A 15,967-nucleotide genomic window follows, 5' to 3' on the forward strand; every position below is an offset into this window, starting at 1 on the left:
GGACACGTACCACAGCGTATCCTGGACACATACCACAGTGACCTGGACACAGACCGCACAGTCTCCTGAACACAGACCACACAGTGTCCGGGACACGGACAAAAGTGTCCCGGACACATGCCATTGTGTTCACCAAAGATCACGCAGTTTTCTGGACACCTGGACTGGACACCGACTGCACTACAAAGTACAAAGTCCTGGACACAGGTGAAACAATGTTATATGGACGGATCTACACACACAGAGACTGATAGGCGGACGATGGACACAGCCACACAGCCTGATGGACGGACATACGTAAATCCCCCAATGTCTGATGAACAGGCACGGATAGCCCAATGTCCAGTAGGCGGACCCAGACCGCCCTGTATCCGGATCCGGGAAGGACCCAGACCGCCCTGTATCCGGACCCGGGACGGACCCAGACGGCGCCATCCGGCGCTCTCGGCGCCCGTCGTCTCGCCGGCGGCGGCGCGGCTGCTGTTTCCGTGTCGCCGGCTTTTCACCGGGGCGGCACGTGCAGCTCGGCTCGGCTCGGACAGCAGTTGTTTCTGCGGCGGCGGCGGCGCAGCTGACGGCTCGGCGATCTCCACTGGCCGGCGGCGGCACCGGACGGTCAGACCAGCGCGCCGCGCGCGACAGACCCGGTCAGACCAGCACGCCGCGCGCGACAGACCCGGTCAGACCAGCGCGCCGCGCGCCACAGAAGCCCCGAGACCGGCAGCGGAGGTCGCGGGGACAGGTGGCGGTGGCCGTGGTTCTCTGCAGGTTCAGACACGGCCCTGAGTGCTGTGTCACATACCTGCAGGCGGTGTCCTTTGGCTCGCCTCGGACGGAGGAGGACTGTGTGCTGCGTGGATTGTGACTGTGGGGCGGGACGTGCACAGAGTGGGCTGCTGAGGCTGGACAGGTCGGAATGTGCTGCTAAGCCACCGCGCGACTGCCATGGACGTCCATAGACCACCACTTCTCGTCATCTGTGTGGGTGAGTCGCTCTACTTCCGCTCGTATGCTGAAATTGAACCCAAATAATTAATGAGGGGTACCTGACGAATTTTAAAGCCCAGTAATTGCCTTCACAGCATGGAAAAAATGAATCATTTACGAATCGATGCGTACTTTTTCAGATATCAAAGCTCAGAATTCAGAGTTATGAGAACTCAACCAGTGCCTACCACCATCCATTTTCTAACGACATGGGCTCAATGCGATGACTGAACTTCTTAACTCAACATCATCTTGATATGGTAGCGGCCCGAAATTTTCAGAACAAGACCTTATATAGCGTCAACAATCTAACTCCATTGAAATTAAGCATAAATTACCTTCATTTACGGTCTCCGCGATTACCGCAAATCATTAATGTCAGATATTAGGTCGTTCAATAAGTAACGAACAATCGGTCATAACTTCTTTATTTCTTTATGTAACACTTTCAAACTTTTACAGATTATAGATCAGACATTTCTGAATGCAGCCTATGCCTCAAACCAGTCGCCGCCCGCCTGCACACACTTTTCCCAGCGTTCCGGCCAACGCCGGAATTCCGCCCGGAAAAACGTGTTTTCCGTCTTTTTCACCCAGTTCATGACAGCGCACATGACTTCAGCGTCGGTCTCGAAGTGTTCACCATGGAGGCCATCCTTTAGGGGACCAAAGAGGTGAAAATCTGAAGGAGCCAGGTCCGGACTGTATGGCGGCTGGGGCATGATATTTAGCCCTGTCACGCGATCTCCTCGCGCGTGGCGTGAGACAAGTGTGGTCGGGCGTTGTCATGGTGTATGGTGATGTTGTTGACATCCGAGCCGCGCCTCTTCTTCAGGATTGCTTTTCTCAGTCTCCTGCAGGACTGTGATGTAGCGGCCCGCTGTCCATAGTCCGCCCAGGTTCAAGAAAGCCCACCAGGATGACACCATGACAACGCTCGTCCGCACATGTTTCACGCCACACGCGAGCAGATCGCGAGACGGGGCTGAATATCATGTCCCAGCCGCCCTACAGTCCGAACCTGGCTCCTTCAGATTTTCACCTCTTTGGTCCCCTGAAGGATGGCCTCCGTGGTGAACACTTCGAGACCGACGCTGAAGTCAGGTGCGCTGTCAAGAACTGGGTGAAAAAGACGGAAAACGCGTTTTTCCGGGCGGAATTCCGGCGTTGGCCGGAACGCTGGGAGAAGTGTGTGCAGGCGGGCGGCGATTGGCTTGAGGCATAGGCTGCATTCAGAAATGTCTGATCTATAATCTGTGAAAGTTTGAAAGTGTTAAATAAAGAAATAAAGAAGTTATGACCGATTGTTCGTTACTTATTGAACGACCTAATAATTAAAATTCAGTTGCGATTTAAAAAATTAATTAACCAAAACAAGTCGGAATACCAATTTACCATGAAAAAGTCCAATAAAAAAGCCATGTTTAGTCAAAAAGGTCAAAAAGGTCATAAAAAGGTCATTGCGTAAGCATGCGGATTTCACACATCAAATGCTTGACTTCATGAAAACGGCATTCCAAAAGAAGGTTGACCTATTCATCGTGTAAAACCTTGATGTTCCATGGTAGGCCAAGCGGATTACTTTATGTCTTTTCATTACTTGCATGAATTAACCGTGCTTCATATTCATCGCCTCAAACGGCCGACAATATGTTGTAAAATGACGAATGAAGTACACACCACACATGCATTGGCAATTGTGCTAATTCACGATACTATACCCGCATCTGCTGATATGTTGAATGTTGAATGTTATGAATGTTTTATTTGTTGAATGTTTTATTTGTTGACTTCATCTGTCATTGGGGTAACGCCCGTTGGTGATAAAAGAATAAATGAAATGAAATATCTACATTGTGCGACGGAAGGCGAGCGACTACGCGTGGACGATGGAAGGTGGACGGTGGGCGGTGGACAGAGGGCGGTGGACAGAGGGCGGCGGTGGGCGGCAGGCGGCGATGGAAGGAAGACGGAGGGCGGCTGTGGGTGGTGGACGGTGGACGTTGGGCGGCAGGCGGTGGACATAGGGCGGCGGTGGAAGGTGGACGGTATACGTTGGGCGGAGGGCAGAGCTGTGGGTGGCGGGCGGCGGCCTGGTTTCCGAATGGCCTCCGAAGCCACCGGCCTGATCGATCAGCGGTGGTGATACGCCAGTGTTTGCCGACAGCTTGCAGAGACAGGGGGGGGAGGGGGGGGGGGGGTATTCAGCGGCGGTGATACGCCAGTGTTTGCCGACAGCTGGCGGTGACGGGGGTATTCAGCGGTGAGGTGAGATCAGCTCTCGGTGAGCGGCACACGACTGCCACGCCTCCCTCCGAACACGTACTCCGACCCGGCACAGAGGGTGGACGGGTGAAACTGACGGGCAACGCATCGCCGCAGATAAAACACCACCGTCATCCGGGACTAATTATCATTGTAGATCTCTTCTCGTATTAATTGCTTTGAATCTATCAAGGCATTCACTTTTAGCATTCTGATGATTCATACCAAACAATAGCAATGTAGAAGAGATAGTAAACAATAGATATTCAATTAAGTGTTGTTACAAGGTTCATCAATAACGTTGTTGTTTTTTTTTTTACTAAAACTAATGATGTCATTAATAAGGGATGTACGGCTTAAGCACAATAGTGTAGTTTCCGTATAATCCTCCCTTTTACTTTTTATCAGAAAACTGCAAATCAGAAATTCGGGAGCCTCTGCAAGGGTTGATGTTGTCGCCCTATTTACCATATGTTTAACATTACAAAGTCATCAGTTCAACATTACAGACCCATCATTGTAAATAAGTCTACGGGAAATTTTATCCCAATGCTTTAATATTTTGAGCACCCGATTGAAATGCTAAATAAAATGTTCTTTTTTTTGTTTGTGAAGCTATCATTACGTGAAATATTGCTAATAGGCTGACTTAATTTACCACTTTCCTCAAATTATTTTTGTGCCAAAGTTTTACGTTTTTTATGCTTAAAATGATACGAAAGAAAACAGTAGTATTTACAAAAGGAATCTTTAAACTATATTCATAAAGGAAGAACTACATTTTATATAAAATAGTGTTTGCAAACGGGTTGACCAATCATATTGCATAGTTCAAAACCAGCTGCATGCTGTTTGGCATAATGCTGAAGTGGCTGCATGCTTGGCATTCTTCTACAAGGCACACCTTCTTCTACAAGACACTCTTTTTCGAAACGAGAAATGGAAAATCTTTGCCTAGGGTGATCGCTGGGGCGTCAAAGCTCCTGATTTGTGCTAGGCTCAGCCCGAGCTACTAAAGTGCTAATCCAGGTAAAAAACTCTTGTTAAAAGTGATTTATTTACATTAACCCGCGCCGTACTGGTGGTCTGAACTTTCCACCGAGGGCTGGGGGATTCTCGCCCCCTCCGTCTAGCTCGGCTTCTGGGCCACGTAGCGACACGCGGTAAGCGGCAATGGAAAAATCAAAGAACGTATAAAATAAAGAGAAAAACATATTGGTGATTTTTAAGGTTTGGTCAAAGGTCAGGTTACCAGAGATATCAAAGGTCAAATTTAGTCGATTTCAATAATTTTGGAAGATCTACCAACTGCTAACTCGGGAACCAATTGAGCTACAGCGCAGCGGAAAAGGCATGATGTATGAAAAAGTGTACCAAAAACGGCAGCGCGACATTCGCGAAGAACCCGAGGGGGGGGGGGCGTAAAAACGCCCCCAGCACGACGCAGGTAAACACAACGTGAGGAATAAATTCTGCGTGCAGTGCCTCTCTACTCGTATTCTCTAATCACTTTTTGGTTATACCACCGTCAATAAAAAGGTATGGCTGGCTATACGGTTAATTCATTGTACTTTACATTTCAGCGCTGTTTGGAGCGGCTGCCGTCCAGGGTGCCGGCTACAGCACGCCGCGGGCTGCGGCGCTGGACCAGCAGCAGACAGAGGTGAGACGCAGGGACGCGGGAACTAGTTTGAAGTTGTGGGGGCAAGGGTCATGGCTGTGGCGCAGACCGATTCCGGGGACAAAACCAAGATACCCGAAATTAAATTTTCTCTTCGGATTTAGGCCACTTCATTTCGCAAAATGTGGAATAACGTAATCAAACAGATTTGAAAAAAACGCAGAGTATTAAAATTACTGCGGACTTCATCTCTGCGCCGCCGAAGGGGGCATTCAAATACATTAGCCCCTTAAAGGGACTATCCCACCTTTAACATGGGGTTTGAGTTGAGATAGCCAAGTTTGCGGCGAGGTTCAGAAACCACTATCTATCTAGGTTGCAACCCCCGCGGCCTCTTGGTGTTGAAGAAATTCGTTCCCTTCATTTGAAAATGGGCCTTGTACAAGGCCCTATCTTCAACATGGAGCGACCGTTAGTGTGACGTCACCTCGTTTAGTCATTCTGATTTAAATGGGTTTGTTCGTTGAAAAATCGCTTAAAACTTGGTCTGAACTTTGTTGTGGTGCCTACAGAGTAAAAAGAATCAGCTTTATGACAGTAATGTGGCCTGGGGAAGGAGGTAATTTTGGGCTGTGACGTCACATATTTGAAAGTTTGTGTTTGGAATATGGGAAGCCTAAGATGTTTAATGAAAAATAAATGCCAGAACCGTGTTCCTGGTCATCCAATCTATAAAGTCGGGCACAATTTAACTGGTTTTAACAACATTTTAGAAGGTGGGATAGTCCCTTTAATTCGAAAACTGCAGACTTTGAAATTAAATGTTTCCGAATTAGGTAAAGCATTTCTCGTTGTGAGTGCCCAAATCGGCAATGGCTAGGGACCCCAATGTGGCTATCTCAATATATTCCTGCCCGGGGCCGGGATGATTCAATAAATGTCACCGAGGTTTTTAAGCGAAAACTCCGAGGACCGTTAGGCCCGAGGTGATTTTGCTAAAAAAAGCAAGGTGACATTTATTGAATTCCCAGCCTTAGGGCTGGAAGGTGTTTCCCATACCTGCCAAAAAGCTCACAACTATATGATAGTGACGTCAGCAGCCGTGTGGTTCAACGTGTTTAACCACACCCCTTGAACCACACGGCTTGTAATATTAAAGCATTGCATTAAACTTTGTAAAGTGTGGTATATGCACGTGCCGTTTAAATGCCTGGATGTCTCGATTTAATTATGCAATGTAGCAGGTATGGGAAAACTCAAAACTAATGTTAGGTGGGATGGCCACTTAAATGGAAATGAGTGGAACGCCACGATATCAGAGCTACCAAACATGATTTTTTTTTTACGCTAAGTAACTTTCGTCGGCTCACCTATTTTTGCCTTCATTCCATTCTATCCAACCGTGGAGGGGAGGGCGTCTTGGGTCCCAATAACAAAACTACCCCATTTTTATTTTCGCATTTGGGCCACTTTATTTTGAAAACTACCGAAATAATGCATTTTATAGCTTAAACAAAAACAAAATATTTAGCGAAAATACTCATTTACGTTGTGGGGGCGGCGTCACCCCCAGCCTTCAAGTTGTGAGGGCAGCATGCCCCCATTGCCCCCACGGTTCCCGCGTCCATGGACCGAGACGTTACTCCCCGTCTGTGCATGGTGTCCATGGGTGCTCTAAATATGCTCACTGCGCCCTCACGGTTCGTCGGAAAATGATTTCATCCACGAAAAGAAATGAAATATACTATCCGATAGCTGACGGTGAGCTGATTTCAGAAATATGATTTCTATCAAAATCGTTCGACTTCGATGACCTTTCTCAAAAATTGCATTTTTGTAAAAATGCGATATTTTTTCTTAAACAGACCGCTTCGTGGCTTTTAAAAGGGAGAGCATGTTTTGTCGGGTTATGCTGAAGGTCGAATGCGGTAATCCGTTAAAAAAATCTGCGTAAATGTGCATATACGTGTGCAGAAGCCAGCAATGAGCTTCCGTAACGCAACTCGGCGTCACGATGGACTAAAGTCCAACACCCAGAAGCGTGAAATCACCCTTATCGACTCGCACACCGCGTGCCCCGGCCCGACAGTAGGGCTACGGAAGTAACGTTCAGCCGTCGCTCCTCTACGCAATTGACGTCATTGCTGGTTTAACGACTCATTTCGCTATCTAAGCTATTCAGGATGACTCTGAAGGAAATTTATTGGTCAGTTGGTTTTGCAACACTTTTTTATTTGCATTTGTTGATATCTGTTTTGCACAATCCAACTGAGCTCCATGCCCGAAGAGGGAAAATGAGCGGGGTTCGCTGTCAGAGATTGTACCGGCCCCAGCTCAAGGCCGCCCCAGCTGGTGACCGGTCAAAAACCGATCCTAGGTCAGTGCCACGCCGCGCGCGGTACTGGAGGAAGATGACCTGTATCGCATTGAACCACGAACAGCGCCAGCGACGGATTTGCGCTGTTTGTCTACAGAAAGGTAATAAAAAAACACCCACCGTTTTAAAACGAATCCGAGCCGTCGTTCCGGAACGCGAATGGTACGACCCAAAAGACATCAAACTACCCTCTGGTATGTGGAACTTGCAGGGCTAAACTCGCCAAGAGCAGCAGCATTGGAACCAAGCTAGACATCGAAAAAGGATTCCAAAACTAGTGCTTGTTAAACAAGCAGATTCCGCAAGTTCGGAATGCTGTTGTCGATGGTGCCAGAAATCGAGCTCATCCATCAATGGCAAACTGCGGAAGAAACGACGACAAAAGAGGCCATCGACCAGACAAGAACAGCCGGGAGTACCAGCAGGAGCCTGCTTACAGATTCAATAATCGCTCGGGCTGTCAACTAACCAGACTCAAGGTAGCGACTGCCAAGGGAAAAGAAATGAGTCGAGCGGCTGTCGCATCAAACCTGAGCCAGGCTATTGGTCAACGAGACAAGATGATGGAAGGCTTGTTTGGCAGCGTAACTCACCATCGGAGATCAGCCAACGTGTGCTGTTGTCTGCAGCGACGTCAGCGAGCTACTGCAGCGAGTCGTCCGTCATCGCCAAGTGGACCCCCATAACCACCTGGTGAAGGTGGGAATGGACGGCGGTGGCGGCATGCCGAAAGTGACCTGCAACGCCATAGGAAACCCTGACTCCAGCAACAACGACGATGAAGGAACCAGCACGTCGCCGCCATCCATGAGAGAGACGGGGTGAAACGGCTGCTGCTGCCGGCCGTCGCTCCCAACGCTGCGGAGAACTACGAGGTCATGTCGGAGCTCCTCCAGCACATCCGATTGCAAGACATCGGAGGCCTCATCGTGGCAGCTGACCTGAAGATGGCAAACATCTTGTGCGGGCTTCAGGTGAGCATAACAAATATCAGGATTGACTTTCGCATACGCTAAGAAGTAGAAATTTTCGCGCGCATGTAGCACGATGCATAGATGACATTAAATATTTACGCAACCTTATTTACGTTATTTAAAGCCATATCAGAAGCTAGTATAAGTTATCATTGAAAAAGATAAGTATGAACTTAAGCATTACATTAATTTTGACGTTTGCGAACTTGGCATTATTCTACCTGAAAGAAAGCACGATCAACAATCAATTTATGCAATCAGAGGTAATAATAATATTCGAAATATGCCGCATAAAGAGGAATAACAATTTGCCTTAACTCTGTTCCAGAACCCAGCCGGGTCATGTCACCCATGTCCGGGGTGCGACTTACCTCGCAGCATGTTCGCTGAGCTCGTCAAGGGTCAGTCTAGAAGTTTGGGTTCGAACCGGCACAACTATCAGCGCTGGAGGGCTGACTCACTGGACCGCGGACGGACTCAGCCACTCAAGGCTTACGACAACAGCGTGCACATGCCGCTGCTGCCCGGCGCCGACGACGTCCTGGTGCTGGACGCGCTGTCGCCGATGGAGCTGCACCTGCTGTTGGGCTCCGTCAACCGACTGGTGGACCACTTGGAGAAGACCTTGACAGACAGCGGCTCTGGGCTCAGTCTTCAACATTGGATCAGCATCGAGAGTACATGAACCTCCAGGCTCCACAAATCGAACTATTAAAACAATTACATTAAAGGCGTACCGGTTTCGTCTATTGACTTCTTCAGCGCCGTTCACTGTAAAAAATGTCACGAGCCAATTCTATGACAAGGAGTGGGTTACACGGTCGTCCATTGTACCTTGCTGTTATATATATGGACATTATCAGCCTGAGAGTTGTTAGTTAAAGAGTGGCCTCGTGAAACAATTGGTTACAAACGGTAACCTAATAGCTTAAATGCTTCCCTAACACCCCTTCCTGCTTATCAACAGATTTCGCGCTGTGTCGGAAAACTACGCATAGTCTCATAATTAAATCCACCAGAAGCTTGTTGCATGCTAGTTACATGCGTGTTTCATTATCGTGTCATATTATTATTATGTCGGCTAATAAGGCACCGCCCTGCACGTGCTTTAAATATGATCCTGCGCACACGCCACCTAGTCGGAAACTCATCATCGGACTAGTCCTGGTAGGGTTTTCGTGTTGCCGAATGAGACGAAACGACTTTGATTCGGTAGTGCCTCATAAATCCCTGCTACGGTGAGCAGCGACGAGTCTGAGACTGCTTCTAAAACGCCTCCTTCACTTCCGGCGAGGCCGTCATTTCCGGCCGCCATTGTTCAGTTCTGCGGCTGCCGGCGGTTGGTGCGGTTGTGTTGTGGCACGGTGCGTTGTGAAGTTCTCGGACTGGGATATTTCGAAGGTACGTTATATTGTATGATATTTACGTAGCAATGGGCGACATTTTATTTATTTTGTAATCTTCTGAACACATGTTGCGTCATAGAATTCACCCCTTGACCGTTGTGGGCCACTGTTTCGTTTGAATTCCGGATATTGGAAGACGGACTTTCTTTCAGTTGCTGTCTAGCCTTTTTTCCAAATGTGTAAGCTACACATATTGCCTCACATTGATTTCTCTTATACAAAAGTCAGTTGATGTAGATAATAAAGCCATCCTCACTGATATTTTAAAATCAGCAGTTAATTTTCTTTTCTCTTTGCAGAGTTGCTCAAAGTTGTGGGAGACTGAGGCATGAAGGTATACCGGAAGCCAGCGATATTTCTGTTGGTAAGCCTCGCCCAGAAAAAAATACTTGCTTGAATTTGCAAAGTATGGCAAATATTTGATGGACTGGACAGTGCACAATGTACCTGACATGGCAGGATCAACTTGCTCACTCGCCTGTCGTAAGTGCCGTTGCGTCAGAGCCCGTGGAAGTGCCCGATCGTGTCTCATGCAACCGTATTATTTTGTGAATATTATTGGTGGTGACTCGAATCAGCTTTTGCACCACTCCACTATGATATTGTAATATGTATATATTAAGATATTTTGTATCGTATGCTAATAAGTAATAAACGTTATTTTTGTGTATGTTTTTTTTGTAACGTGGTTGGCACGCTGTCGTGGCTGTCGTTGGCCGGGTCGTCCACCAGTCGGAGGGGCGGCTGGGGAGAAGAATGGGGGGGGGGGGTGACGCAATTGAGCTAGTATTACTACTGGGCAGCAATAGCAGGCGCTAGCTGGTTGGGTTACCAGGCGAGTCCTGCTAAGGAGCCTAATCGGCGTACCGATCTGCTGGTTTTGCCCTCGTTTTCAAACGAGGTACCGAATAACGAAACGAGGGGCTGACACGGGGGTGCTCGGTTTATCAGGCGTGGGCTTGTCATTTACTAACGAAACAAGCTTGTACCCTCTTACTAGCTAAATATGAGGCGATTTTTACACGTCGCTGCATGCTCATTTTTGCGCCAGCGGTTTTCCTACAAGGGGCTTGTAAGATTTTTTTTTTTTTTACAGTGTTGCATGAAACGGCGCTTTCATACAACGGCGCTGAAGAAGTCAATTATAGACGAAACCGTACGCCTTTAATGTAATTGTTTTAATAGTTCGATTTGTGGAGCCTGGAGGTTCATGTACTCTCGAATACAATTGGATCAGCAATCTCGGCCTGTCCCGCTGCAGCTACCACGGCGGCCAGTTTGACGGCAACTCCTGCAACAAGCTGCTAAACAACGCGGACCTGCTGCAGACCATGGCCGAACAGAGGCGTTCTGCGTGATGCCCATCGTGGAGGCTCTGCGAGCTTTCTGTTGCGATTCCAATGTAAAAGAAAGTATAAATACACCAGGCAGATATGTTGGGGAGCGGCGGCCGTTCGTATCGGCCGCCGGCAGCGTGCGCCGACGCTGCAGCCTGCAGTCTCGGCCGGCCAGTGACGTAGGTGACGTGGCGGCCGCTGATTGGTCGGCGGGCGCCCAGCCCCCCTATATAATGCGGCGCATCGCCGGCGGCGGCAGTCGCTGAGCGGGTGGCTCGGCGGGTGGGGCTTGAGGCTGAGCGGTTGGCTCGCCAGGAGGAGCTCTGGGATGGGCTAGCGGACGAGAGGTCCGGCCTGATGGGCAGCCAGGGTATTGGCGTGTCATGAGCCGATGTGCATAGATCAATACATTAGTTAACTGAGCCGTGGTGTTTACCCGAGAATGCGTGTTCCGAACAACTGGCGCGGTCGGTAGGACGGTTCGGACACTAGCGGACACGCATTCGTTGGGTTGCACCATTTAAAGTAAATTTTCATTTTTATTTTATTTTGAATCGGCTCAGTAGAGTAACGTAACATGGAAAGAGAAATTTTACTTTTAGCTAACTTTGAAATATTCACGGGGAAAGATGGACAATCATGGGGTCAGTGGTACCGGCGGTTCCGGGCGAAGACGATCGCGTTCTCTGAAGAGGATCGGCTACAGGGCCTGGCCAGCCTGCTGCAAGATGGCGCCCTGGACTATTTCGCCTTGCTGTCGGAGGAGGTCCAGAGCAACCTCCAGCAAACTGTGTCTGCACTGGAGGTCCGTTTCGGCGCAGCGAAGAAGGCGATACAGGCGCACGCTGAGCTGGCGAATATCCGGCAGCAGCCCGGTGAGGCAACGCGTGACTTCGCCGACAGGGTGCGCCAGGTTGGCCTGGAGGCATACCCAGGAGCGAGAGCCGGCGACCCGGCCGTGGAAGCGACCGTCGTCAGCCGCTTCGTGTGCGGCCTCCGTGAGGAAGAGCTGCAGACGCGGGTGCTTAGAAAAGACCCGTCCAGCCTCACCGAGGCCATGGGGGTCGCGGATAAATTCCAGCAGCAGCAGGACGCACTCCGGGCCATGCGCCCGCCCATCGGGGGCGAGGCGTTGGCGGTCCGAGACCGAGACGCGCCCGGCACTGCGCGGCTAGACGCCCTGGAAAGGGTAATTGGAGAGCTGCAGCGCGCCCTGCAGGCTCTTGAGACGGCGGGAAGGCGGGACGCCTACCGCACGGGGCACGGGACAGGGGCGAGGAACTCCCAACGAGGGCCACCGAACCCAAACAGGCGGGGTACTGGGCGCCGTTGTTTTCGTTGTAGTAGCCCTGACCACCTGGTCCGCGACTGTCCAGCGCGGCAAGCACATGCTAATGAGCAGGCGAGGTGGTCCTTCCCACGCGGTCATCAGCAGGCGGGCCTGGAGTGGGCAGAGTGCCCCCGTGGTCCGTCTGAGGAGGCCGGCGGATGGACGCCTTTCTGTCGCGGGTGCAGCCGTGGGGGTCAGCGATGGGCGGGACGCCCGCCTGCCCCGGCGACTGCGGCCGTGGGCATGCCTGCCAGCCCGACAATGGGGGGCCCCACAGCGCACGCGGGTCACTGGCAGCGGGGGGACACACCGGCAGCGGAGTGCGGCCGTGAGTGGCAGCGGAGGGTGGCTGACCCACCTGCACTCTACGGTCCACCCACCGCGGGGCAGCCCACACACACGGGGGGTAGTAGCGCCACACGACAGTGGGAAGGGTGCCCCCACATCTGCGGTCACGCCCGCGGGAACGCCGAGGTCATGTCACGCCAGCCCCCGGGAACCACACCGTCGTTCGTGTGCACGGTACGATCAGAGCCGGCGGGCAGCGAGGCTCCGCCAACATCCCAACCCCCGCTCAATGAGATCGGGCATCACGAGCAGTCGGGGACCGAGAGCTCCGGTTTGGTGAGGCGCTGCTCACAGGTTTGCGCGCGGGCAGCGGCCCTCGTGACTTGTACCGCTCGGGCCGTCTTCAAGTCAGCACTAGCAGGACTCGACCGAAGGCGACAATGGCCGACCCCAGTGGCCTCATGCGTGGGCCCGGTCGAGCCCGACGGGTCCGGGACGAGCCGTTGCGGGGGCGGGCAGCCCAGCAGCGGCTGCGTCGAGGACACGGTGACCTCAAACGAGTCGGAGACGGAGAGCGCGTGCCGCTGCAAGGGCGGGTCGACCAGCATCGACATCGCGGGCCAACCTGACCGGCAGACCGCCCAGGCCAGCGGCGAGGTCAACTCGGCTGATGAGGTGGCGGGCAGAGAAGTACGCGCCGTCAGCCGCCCAGGTGTCGACGGAGAAGCAGGCGACACCAGTCCAGTGGAGCAGAGCAACAGGCAGAGGGCCAAAGACGAGAGCCCGCCGCGCAATCACGCCCGACAGGACTTCAGCCATCAGACGCCCTCAGACATATCGATGCCGGAAGAGTGTAGCATGGCCGTGGGGACAGAAGTTCAGTATGCGCAGGTAGTCGACGACCTCGTCGGCATTGCCACGGCGAGTGGGCGCAGGGCAGCAGTGCCACCTTCCCTGCGCACCCACGTGATGCAGCTGGCACACGAGCCACCGACGGGCGGGCACACGGGCCATCGCCGCACCACGCTCAGGGTGAAACGGAACTTCGTGTGGCCCGGGATGTATAAAGACATCAGGGATTTCTGCAGGACGTGCGCCTTCTGCCAGAGGCGGGACAAGTCCGCTACATCGCCAAAGGCCCCAACAAGGACCAGACCGGTCACACAACCCGGCGAGCGCGTAGCCGGTGACAAAGTGAAACCGCTGACAGCCGTGTGGTGCGCGCGGCATCACCCAGTCGGTCCGCCCGCTCCGTGCCGAGCGCGGTACGGGCGGCTCAGCCACCCCTCTGCACAATATGAGACTGGGGGCTCGTGAGCTGTGTGTATTGCTGAAACCAAAGTGCGTTGTGGACTCGATCGTTGTGAGGGGTCGCTTGTGTTAGTCAGTTTGCCGAGCGCTCGAGAACGTGTGTTTCCTTGTAGTTTATGTGCGCGGGTAATGTTGCGATGTACTGTGGGCTATGTTGTAAAGTGTCGTACATGCTTGTGAAATGTGAGCGGTTGTACACTTCTCTTGTGTAGGGGGGGTGTGTGTTGGGAGCGGCGGCCGTTCGTATCGGCCGCCGGCAGCGTGCGCCGACGCTGCAGCCTGCAGTCTCGGCCGGCCAGTGACGTAGGTGACGTGGCGGCCGCTGATTGGTCGGCGGGCGCCCAGCCCCCCTATATAATGCGGCGCATCGCCGGCGGCGGCAGTCGCTGAGCGGGTGGCTCGGCGGCAGGCCCATGTCGTCCCCTATCTCCCTGCGTGTCCACTAACACGAATGACGTCACGCATGTGGGCGGAGCTATGGGCGGAGCCTAACGCACGCGGCAGTCCAAGCCGCCATATTTGAATTTATATTTTAATAGAATCTTGCCGATATTTTGGGTGAAGTCAATTTATATGGATAGCTTGGTGACAGTTTAGCTATACGAATAATAATTTATTATGGATGTGCGTATAAACAGCTTGGAATTGCAATTAAAGTCCCGCACCGCATAGATTCGAACTCGGGACCTTTGGAGTACTGCGCGGGCACGCTAACCACTACACTACCGCGACCGCGCGGCGGCCGGCGGCAGGGAGGCTGCGGAGACATGGGGGGACATTTTACGCTTTTGTGAAAAAAGCAAAAGATTTAGCGAAAAACACGTAATAGATAACTTGCAGAAAATTGTCTGCTCTTTTAGATAAGATACTTAAGTTTGATATATCTTGTGCAGACTTCATTCTACAGTGCTTCGAAAATCGCTCATTTACATGGGGATTGAACGGGGCTTCGAGACTTGACTCCAAATGACGTCACGAGCTGACGTCACGAAAAGGTAGAATCGCCGGACGACCCTACCTGGTATATAGGGCCTTGGCTCGGCGGGTGGGGCTCGAGGCTGAGCGGTTGGCTCGCCAGGAGGAGCTCTGGGATGGGCTAGCGGACGAGAGGTCCGGCCTGATGGGCAGCCAGGGTATTGGCGTGTCATGAGCCGATGTGCATAGATCAATACATTAGTTAACTGAGCCGTGGTGTTTACCCGAGAATGCGTGTTCCGAACAGATATACGGACCAACCAGGCAAACACTCGGCAACAACCACGACTATGAGGAACCCGACTAAGAGCGACCAATCGCAAACGACGGAGAACGCCGAACGGCCACAGCGCCGACTCTGCCCTTGACCTATATTTATATAGGTGAATCCCGAGAGACGCTCGAGTAATACCCAAGAAAATACCGCCCTTGAATAGGCTCATAGCCGTAGTACGAGCGCCGGCCCGTATCACGGCGCGCTTAAAGGTAGTGTGCCACCTTTGAAAGATTTCCCATTTTATTTTTCCTAGGATAAGAAGCTTCTGTTTTTACCTAATATCGCAAAAAAATCAAAAATGGGCCTGGAATATTGCCTTTTTCGCCTAAAAGTTTTTCGGTTTTTAGATATGTATAACAACTGTAGTGGGCTCACCTGCAAACAGGCGTCGGGCAACAATCGCGAATGCGGCGCACTTGTGACAATAAGCAAAGGTCATTATAGAGTTACGACCATACGACGTACGGGAATGAGTTATCAGCTGTCTAATCGTAGACAACACAATGTCGAGCCTTAAACTGTAAGCCCGTATTGGTATTGTTTCTTTTATTTGGCTGTCGAACATTATTTATGGTTTGAAATATGATTTTATGTAAAATAATTGATATGAAAAAGCCGTCTTATAAGTTATGACCCCATTTCACCACACGCAAGTGGCAGAAATGACAATGATCAGCTGACGCATTTTTCTTGGCCGAAGTCAGAGCGCGCGGCCCGACGCACCACGCGTATTTGGAAATTCCGACCTCGACGAGCATCAGAAGCCACCTAACAGGCGTGTTCGAAACCGCAGGAGATGATGATGAACGGGTTTATCGA

General features: G+C 51.4%; 1 protein-coding gene across 2 annotated transcripts in view; it reads left to right on the forward strand.

Moving 5' to 3' along the window:
- The first annotated feature begins 666 nt into the window (after positions 1-666).
- The window catches only part of LOC122380867, a 40,318-nt gene continuing 25,017 nt past the window's right edge, over positions 667-15,967 (forward strand). For both annotated transcript variants that reach the window (XM_043364396.1, XM_043364397.1), the window contains exons 1-2: positions 667-985; positions 4,836-4,915. In XM_043364396.1, coding sequence (XP_043220331.1) covers positions 946-985; positions 4,836-4,915 — 120 coding nt within the window. In that variant the 5' untranslated portion in view covers positions 667-945. The remainder of the gene's footprint in view (positions 986-4,835; positions 4,916-15,967) is intronic.

This window comes from Amphibalanus amphitrite, unplaced genomic scaffold, assembly GCF_019059575.1.
Source record: "Amphibalanus amphitrite isolate SeventyFive unplaced genomic scaffold, NRLGWU_Aamphi_draft 000108F_arrow, whole genome shotgun sequence".
Lineage (NCBI taxonomy): Eukaryota > Metazoa > Arthropoda > Thecostraca > Balanomorpha > Balanidae > Amphibalanus > Amphibalanus amphitrite.